A 9774-nucleotide genomic window follows, 5' to 3' on the forward strand; every position below is an offset into this window, starting at 1 on the left:
AACTATATATAATATTATATAGGTCATACGTAGTTAAATGGTTTACCCAAATTTATATAACAGATGATGAATCCATTTGTTCTACTTTACATTCATTCCTCAAAGTAACAAAATGTAGCTTTAAAGTCTTAGCATAAATAAACATATACGTATACAGTACATAAATTAAATCAAATAACAAGTGAAAATTACACATTGCACGTTCACCTCTTACGTGCAATAACAAATTCAATTGTTCACAACATTTTAGTCATCAATGCGGAGTATATTGGGTGATCTCCTATAAAATGCAAAAGATCTTTTTGAGTAACATGGTAACCATTACCTCTATAGAACCCTTCAGCATTAAAGGAAGATTCTAGCCTTACACTTTTGTATCCTTTAACTTTAGCCTCTTTCTCTAAGAACTGCAACAATAGTCTTCCTATACCTTTCCGTGACATACTTGGGGATACATATAAACAACACACTGTAGCAGTTGTATCAGAGAATGGCTCCAAACGTCCACATGCCACAACTTCACTTTCTAATGCAACCACTTTCATTGTTCCATTGTCTATGAATGGTTTGTACATTGATGGATGCAGCCTAGCAATCCATGGTATGATATCTTCTTCATTATAACAGCTGCTGCATAATTCACGAACAGAGTCATTATTTACTTTGTAGATAGATTCTATATCTTCATTGGTTGCAGTACGAATTGAACACACTTTGTTGAACAACTAAATGGGGAGTAACGGTATAATGTACATGATGCTGAGTGAAGGCATAGTACACATATATAGTAGTAGCTATATAGCACATGCAGATTTTGTGGGCCACATACACACACAAATACACATGCACACATACACACACACATTCCCACGCTCATGCACCACACACACCATGGGGAAGCAATGTAGTATTCACAAAGTGGAAGCACTAACAGAACAAACATAATGTGGTGATTAAGAAAAACAGTTAAAATCAGTGTAAATTACAGTGTATGAAGTGCACTCCATCAGCATAATAGAGCAGGGGGTCCACAAGAAAACTAATCCTTCTGAGACTTGAATGTTATGAATAAGGATACATAATGTATGCATTATCAGTCACTTTATGTTGAACATCAACAGTCTATATACGTATATATATAGTAGTATAACAATACTAAGGGCACAGCATATAATCCTGTACAGTATGGTTTAAGCCTAAAGTTGACCTTCTGATGCTGCAACCAGAATCTAAAACATATTTACAATTGCCAGCACTCTGTATGTTTTCTGTTTGCAATACCCATGCAAAATTTCCAATTTATTTTTTACTAGGAGAAAGAAATGATTCAAAGGCATCATTGGCAAAAGGGGACAAATGCCATTTGGAAAATTAGGTGAATAAGCATTAAACAGAATTTTGGGACATAATTGAATTGCGATAATTTTCCAGTCCTAAAAATTAATTTGAGACTGCCATGAAATTCTGTCATTTACTTAGTGATAACATTATTTACATGGCTACAACATATCATTCATTCCATTAAAATATAAATAGCACATGTCCTCTTTATACACTGACCCCTCACATCATTATGGTAAGCAGTTTCTGGTCTAACACATTCACACTGTTGAACATCTCCTTTAGAATTTACATTTATGTGATCTTATATACTTTAGCTGTTTAGTTTTTATGTTTAAAAAACACTTTACATTCCTTCTCTACATACTGCTAATATTACAACTTGATGCAATTATAATGATTTTTATATCACCTGACCAAGTTATAGATGCTTCCATTTCATTGCTTTATTGTTTTTTCTTTCTTTCTTTTAGTAATCTATCCTTATACACAAACTATAATTATAATGATTTATAGTTTCTGACTCCCTGCGAAGCAAGGAGTCAAACTTATTAAATTATAAAGCCTATATAGGACTGGGACCTATAGATCTTATGGCTTCTAGTTCATATATCAGTGTGACTATAGATCAGTTATAGTTCCCACTAGGGACCTGTATGCTGTATTGCAGGGAGGCTACAGTAAGCTTGTGAAGCATGTAGGGAGTCAGAAACTTGAGTAAGTGCATGAGTATAGTCTGTTGAATGCAGAAAAACCCAACATCATACAGATGGTGAATTGTTAAACAATCGCTTAGTATACATAGGCGGTGGAGACGGGGACACTGTTTGCAAGAAAAGATTGAGATACTCTACTAGAACAGTCAGGATCTGGATACTCTAATAAAGCAGTCGCAGTCACGATTCAGAGAAGCAGTGTAGCAAGTTATACTTAGCACGTATGTGTATTGTGTAGTTGTAAATAAATTAGGAGATATATTGGCGGAGAGCAGCTATTGTCAGCAGGCTGTAACCCTTTTTTTTTTTTGTCTTTAACTTTCAGCTGGCCTGGCCCCCTCACTCTTTGGCCTGCTTCACCGCCCCTGGCTTAGTATATACCGGTACTTCAAATTCGACATAGCGGTAAGATATAGACCATAATCACATTAAAAAGTTCCTACATCAATTATCTTTCCAACGGCATCATCATTTCATAGCTACTCCCAACAACTTTTCTCTAGAACAATACAAGAGTGGAACTCATTAACTGCCACTGACATGTACAATTCCTATTTTATTTTTTATTTTTATTTATTTTTTTTAACTGCTTTTTAATGCAGGCAAGGCCTGCATTAATGGTCTGTGGGCAACTGGTGCCCACAGCCAGTAAAAGTATACGTACAACTTACATTTACAATTGAATGTATAAAATTACAATCAAATTAAGTTAGCTGGCTAAGGTTATTACATACATTTACATTTGTGTAGTATCGTGATTAAAGATTCTTAATCATGAACACTGTAATATCATACAGATTACAATAATCACAGCAACAGCAACTACTACAATCATTAAGTAAGTAATTTATATCCCACGTGAGCCATGTGCATGCGTATCCACCACAATTTGATATATAGTTGAACTATCCTATAATTTTAAAACTTACATGTGTATTTAATAATAAACTTACTTATATAGCTAAGTACTTATTTTAAGAGAGAGCAAGAAAAAAAAATTATTAATTACTGCTGAAGTTTGGTGGGCGAGGAGACTTGGAGCAGGTACTACAAGGGCAAACAAAGTGCAGACTGTGAGGATTGTCAGAGTCAAAATTGTTTGTAAAATGCTGCCAGAAGATCTTGAGTAACTGTGATTTAATGGTGGAAAAAGGTTGATTTAAGTCAAGTACTGGTAGACTGTTGTAGGTTCTTGGTAATCTGTTAAAGTAGAAGTTACTTTGTTTGTTGGATGATGTAAAATTGTGTTGAAGCTTGTTACTGGTGGAGGATCTGGTAGGATTGTGGCAAAAGTTGACATAGTTACTGATATTGAAATGATTAGATGGATGCTGTATTGATTTTACGAAGAAGAGTATGTCATAAAGATCATAGGTGTACATCAGTAGTAGTATGTTAAGTTTGATAAGACGTGTTTTGTAATCGGTTACATAGTCATTTAGAATAAATTTGGTTGCCCGGCATTGGATTCTTTCTAAAGTAGAGATGTCGCAAATAAGGTAGGGGTGCCATAAAGGAGAACAGTAAAGTAATTGTGATCGAACTAATGCTAAATACAAAGTTTTCTTGGTTGGAATGTCAACTGAGTGGCTGAAGGTACGTCTCAGTAGTCCAAGGGTTCTATAGGCTTTAGCTGATATATGGTTATAATGATTTTTCCAAGATAAATCAGTTGATAAAATGACACCGAGGTCACGGTGAGTACTACTAGTTTTGATTATAGTGCCGTCTATAAAGTAGGATGTGGGGAATTTTGTATTAAATGATAGATGCATAAACTTGCTGGTATTAAAAAATTGGTTCCAATCTCTAGACCAGTTTGCCATTGAATCAAGGTCTTGTTGAAGTTGTATGGAGTCTAGATGTTCAAGAATTTGTTTATAGCATTTTGTGTCATCTGCAAAGGAGAGAGCATTAGAGGAACGGACAGATAAAAATAAGTCATTGATGTAGATAAGAAATAAAAGTGGTCCTAGAATACTCCCTTGAGGCACACCTGATAGGACTGGTAAGAAGGTGGAATATGAACCATTAATACAATAATACAATAAAAGTAATTCATTGTGGGGAGCTCTGTCAAATGCTTTTGCAAAGTCTAAGTATATTACATCTGTTTGAATTTTACAGTGTTCATGAATACTGTTTAAAAATATGAGAAGTTGTTGTAAAGTTGAACAGCCTTTCATAAATCCGAATTGACACATAGAGATGACATTCTATATTTAACCTAACTCATTTTCTATATTATTTCGACACACGATTGAGCAGAGTTTGCTTCTCTGCCCACAGTTTGAGCGCCGGCGAGGCAATAATATTATAGTTTATTTTTCTTTTATTTATTTGAAATAATGCTGAATAAATAAATATATAGGTAAACTAATACAGCTGGACTGTAGCAATGTACACGTGTGTTTCTTTTCCTGAGCATATAATATAGTTATAGCTAGCAGGAGACTAGCTCATGCAGTATAGCTAATTATATTGATAGCTAAATAGGTTGGCACATGCAGTCGCTTACCTCATTGTTTCTGTTGGTACAGACAAACTCATCGAAAAAATTCTCATTGACTGGATTCCACAAAGCACCGCTACGCAACGAGGCCATTAACTACACAACACTGAAAATAACAGTTCAGCCACTGGCATCGACTGACTGCAACTAGATTGCCTTAAGTTATATATAGCTAGCTAGCAACTGCGCGCTAACTTCCAATAGCAATAGATTCAGAAGTCGGTAGTTTAGCATTAACTGACTACTAAATTTTACCCAGAATTTCAATATCCGCCAAGTGAGTTCATGCGTTATGTTATGACCTCGGTTATATGACGTAGTTGCATGCAATGAACGGAAATGAAGTCAATACTGCCGGATAATTAGTTCATAAAGATAGCGGTTTACCTGCCTATAGGTTCCTGATCCTTTTGAAATCATTGGCAGAAGGGGGGGATGTGACCAGGATGTATAGAATCCCTGGCACCGGCATTTCAACTAAAACATCAACTTAGCTATCTAGAATGTGGGGAAACTAGCTAGCTATTGCATGAGCCAAGGTCTGCAAACCAACAGAATGAAGTTATAGGGCTGATATTCATGCTAGGGGATTCTGGGGGCCAGCGGCGGAGGAAGTAGTTGATAAAGCATTAATACAATACAATACAATACAATATGAGGGGGGGCTCCGCTGAGCTGACCCAAACTTATTTCTATAGTTTGGTAAGGTGAGACCAAAAAAAAAGAAAAAAAAAAAAAAAAAAAGGTCACAACCAACTCACAAGAGCTTTCCACCTCACCAGCTACCATTTCTAGCTGATAAACTACATAAAAATCCTTACATAGCTCGCTACACACTGACTACTTTATTAGAGTGACTGCTCTATTAGAGTATCTCGATCTTTATCACGGTTTTCAGCCCCACTCCAAGAAAGATAATTTCGGTGTGATATCATTCTGAGGGGGGGCTAAGCCCCCCCCTCAGCAGACCTAGGGGGGGCTTTAGCCCCCTAGCCCCCCCCCTTTCCGCCGCCTATGCTGGGGGCAGCGACAAGTGCCTTTTTTTCTTTTTCTTTTTTTGCAAACACATGGCAGGAGCCTTTTTGATCATTGATGTAAGGGTCTTTCACCCTATAACTTACGGAGTTTCAATACTGCCAATCCAGTATGATTATGATTATTATTATTACTGAGCAGTCAGCCCTGCTGGTGTGCTCAGATTTGCCCAAATACATGCAACACAAATGTATGTAATTAGTCTACTTGTACTTTTTTTACCTGTTGATCAGGTGTAACAGGCTGTTTAGCCTTATAAATTACCTGTAATAAATAATAATAATAACACAATTACAATAATGATTGTAGTCCGGTTCTAAAAATGTCAGCATCTGCAACTTCAATAAGATCTACTGGTAAAGAGTTCCAATCATTAATTGTTTTTGAAAAATAACTATTTTGGTGTGCTGTGGTAGATACATGTGGTAAGATGTAGTGCAGTGGATGGTACTGTCGCGTGGATCCCCGATCGTGATGTTGGTAGGTAGTATGGAGGAATTGTAAGTGATATCTGTTGGTAAAAAACTTTGTGTAATGTTTGTAGTCGACTAGATAATTTGCGGCGAGTCTGGAGAGTTGGCCATGATAGCTGATTTAACATTGAGGTGACAGGACTAAGTCTACCATAATCATTACGTGCTGCTCTTCGTTGTACTTTTTCTAGCTCTGCAATATCTCCAGTTTGGTGAGGGTCCCAGACGTCAGATGCATATTCTAGTTGTGGCCTGACCATTGTTAGATAAGCAGATTCTTTAACTTGTTTTGAGCATTTGTTCAAATAGTTGCGTTTCAGAAAATTAAGTATTTTAGATGCTTTAGTAACAATACTAGAAATGTGTGGTGACCAAGATAGTGATGTATTAAGGATTACTCCCAAGTAAGTATGTTGATCAGATAGATTTAAGATGTGATTATTGAGGGTATAGACGTGATTGAATGGTGTCAAAGATCTTGTACAACGTATGACAGTACATTTACTAACATTGAATCTAAGTTGCCAGGTGTTTGCCCATTCTGATAACCTATTCAGGTCTTCTTGAAGCATGTTGGCGTCTTCTGCACTGTTAATAACTCTGTAAAGTAGGCAATCATCAGCAAACAAGTGGAGTGGTGAGTTGATATCTTTAGTAATGTCATTAATGTACAACAGAAACATTAATGGTCTGAGCACTGTGCCTTGTGGTACTCCAGAAAGCACTGGTACTGGACTCGAGGATTCACTATCTAACACAACACACTGGGAGCAGTGAGTAAGCCAAGTTTGGATCCAATTATAACTATTACCATTAATTCCATAGAAGCTTAATTTAGTCAGTAGTCGCTGGTGTAGCACTGTGTCAAATGCTTTTGAAAAGTCTAATAGGATGATGTCTATTTGTTTTTGGTGATCTAAAGCAAAGGATATGTCTTCAGTTAGTGTGATGAGTTGAGTTACACATGAATGGTTTGCTCTGAATCCATGCTGATTTTCAATTAATATGTTGTTCTGATTTAGGTTGCTCATGATAGAGTGATATATGATATGCTCCATGACTTTAGCACAAATGGAGGTTAATGAAATAGGACGATAATTAGCACCATTACTACGACTACCCTTTTTATGTACAGGACATATATTAGCTTTTAGCCAGTCATTTGGTAAAAGACTTGTAGATAGAGATTGAGTAAAAATTATACGTAGTATCGGTGTTATTTCATCTGCACAGTGCTTTAAGATGTAAGGTGATATACGGTCTGGTCCACTGGCCTTGTGTTCATCAAGTGATGTAAGTAATTGGTATATTCCAGCTTGAGAAATAGATATATCAGGCATGTTGGGTACATCAGTATGATTATCCATAGTTGGTATTGTTGACAAATTTTCTTCTGTAAAAACTGATTTAAAGTGACTATTCAAAGCATTAGCTTTATCCTTTGCACTATGAATTGGTTGATCGTCTACAAATAATGCAGGTATATCAGGTTTGTCTTGACGCTTAGCTCTGATGTATTACCAAAATTGTCGTCGGTTGCCACTAAAGGAGTTATCAAACAGTTGTTTATAGTAGTTGTTATGTGCTTCTTTCAATTTAGTGTTTATGGAGTTCTTCATTTTACGGTAAGCATCCCAATCATGTTGCAACTTACTTCTTTTAGCTTTGTTGTATAATCGTTTTCGTACTTTCATGTCTGCTTTAATTTGCCTATTCATCCTTGGTAGTCTATTACGCGAGTTGTTCATTTTGTGTGGAACATGGTCAATAACTGCTTTGTCAACTGCCTCCTTGAATTTCTGCCATAGTTGATCGACAGTTCTAGATTGAGGATCACTGTTCAGAAAATTATTACTAAAGGTTACAAGATCATTTTTTATTGACTGGAGGTCTCCTTTATGATATAGTGCAACACTATGTTGATTTTTACCTGTTGTTGGCTTTAGAGTTATTTGAAGGTCAAATATGATTGCATCATGATCAGAGATGCCAGGTACAGTATTAAAATTAGAAATATTTGGATGTGTAGAAAATACTAAATCCAATATATTATTCTGGCGTGTTGCTTGATGTACAAAGTATCCCATCGCTCTGTAGCTATCGCTGGTTGTATCGGCACCACAAACTGTACAGAATATGGAGACTGCACTGAGGTAGAGCAGGCTTCTTTTACCCCCCTTGTGTTTACAACTAGCTACTGGGGATATGGTAAAAAAGGCAGTAGCCTATAGCTTAGGTTTTGTAATGTAGCTACGTAAGTACTAAGTATAGGTCACAGTGTAGTCTAGCTTGCCAGTATGTAATTTAGTTATGCTTGTATTTAGTTTGGTAGCTTGTAATTAGTCTTTGTAGTTTGTATTCTTTTGTGTTATATATATAATCCACACAAAAACAGTCAAGCTGTGAAAAAATGGTGCGGCCTTAAAAAGCCTGGGTGAAAAAAAGTTGTGAAACAGTGGCCAAGAAATGATGTTAATGCTAATAAATTTCAACAGTGCACACAGCCATTATTAAAAATTTTTAGCATTAACATCATTGCAGCCATTTCTTGGCTGCCACCTTTGATTTCACAACTTTTTTTCATCCAGGCTTTTAAGGCCGCACCATTTTTTCACAGCTTGGCTGTTTTTGTGTGGATTTCACTTCTTTTTGTAATTTATAGGCCCCAAAACCAGTCTATGGTTGACTTTGAGGTATGTAATCCCAATTAAACTTTGGTCAGTAGTTTTCTATAGACATCTGGCTGACCTAGTTACTGTCCTCAACTGTGTATGCTGTAGCTGGATGAGGTCAAGTTTGGATGAGATACACACTGTCTTTTTCACTGTTGTGCTCTGTGGCAGTGTGCATCTGTGGTAGCAGCTGTAGGTCCATCTCACTTCGATCACTAACTGATATGTCTCTCCAGAGATGGGCCGCTTTGATGGGCACAGGGACTACTGAGTCTAACCTGTTTTATCTTCTCCTAACAGTTTTCCAGTACATGCCAACTGCTGCTGGGGGTGGTGGCAAGGGCAGACCACCTAGCCCGGAAAAAAAACTAAACTTATTATTATCTATGCCCATGCAGCAAATGTCCCCACCAACTAACTTTCAGACACTTTAAGTTAATTAATTCCATTTAATTACTGTACACTTGTGTACTGGCCTGTAGGCACTGGTTGCCTGCAGATCTTTGGCTTCTTGCCATGAAGCAATAAATAAATACAGCTTCTTTTCTAAGTGGCTGTGCTATTGCATGACATTAATGGTCAGTCAGTATAGCTATGTTGGTGCTGTGTTTTAAAATCTTTTGACTGTGTTTAGTCTGTTGACCATGACATTCTATTGTAAAAAATACCTTTACTATTGTTACTGCATGGTGATGGTCTATTCTGGCTAGTAAGCTATTGTGTAATAGAACCATGACTTACCACCTTCAGGGATCCTTGTCATCTAAAGGGTTTGTCAAAGTTGGAGTTCTTCAGGGCTCAATCGGGTCTATCCTGGTACCAGAATTAAATATGTTAATGATTTATCTGATATCAATATGTTTGCTGATCATTTTTAGTAACAGTGTATGACCTTTCGACAGTGGAGCCAACCCTTGAAACAGATACTGATTCAAAACATTTCTGTTTGGCCATCATTATGTAGCTATATTGATCTTGATGTTGATTGGCTCTCATCAGAGGATACAGTGGAACCTCAATTATCG

The 9774-nt window shown here is 36.7% G+C and overlaps 1 protein-coding gene across 1 annotated transcript; it reads right to left on the bottom strand.

The window, feature by feature from the left end:
- Nucleotides 1-106: 106 nt before the first annotated feature.
- On the bottom strand, nucleotides 107-4762 carry LOC136250794 (uncharacterized). Its single transcript, XM_066043087.1, has 3 exons — nucleotides 4576-4762; nucleotides 369-725; nucleotides 107-280 (listed from the first exon to the last, which is right to left on the bottom strand). Exons 1-3 carry the CDS (start codon nucleotides 4660-4662, stop codon nucleotides 254-256), a joined length of 471 nt encoding a protein of 156 aa, XP_065899159.1. The 5' UTR covers nucleotides 4663-4762; the 3' UTR covers nucleotides 107-253.
- Between the last annotated feature and the right edge of the window lie 5012 nt (nucleotides 4763-9774).

The sequence above is a fragment of the Dysidea avara genome, chromosome 3, assembly GCF_963678975.1.
Source record: "Dysidea avara chromosome 3, odDysAvar1.4, whole genome shotgun sequence".
In the NCBI taxonomy this organism is placed as follows: domain Eukaryota; kingdom Metazoa; phylum Porifera; class Demospongiae; order Dictyoceratida; family Dysideidae; genus Dysidea; species Dysidea avara.

Bases quoted from the DNA above. Each gene is read 5' to 3' on its own strand.
- LOC136250794 (XM_066043087.1), bottom strand. From the start codon at position 4,662: ATGGCCTCGTTGCGTAGCGGTGCTTTGTGGAATCCAGTCAATGAGAAT. The intron at 726-4,575 runs GTAAGCGACTGC...CTCCCCATTTAG, and splicing joins GTACCAACAGAAACAATGAG to TTGTTCAACAAAGTGTGTTC. The intron at 281-368 runs GTAAGGCTAGAA...TGCATTTTATAG, and splicing joins AAGTTAAAGGATACAAAAGT to GAGATCACCCAATATACTCC.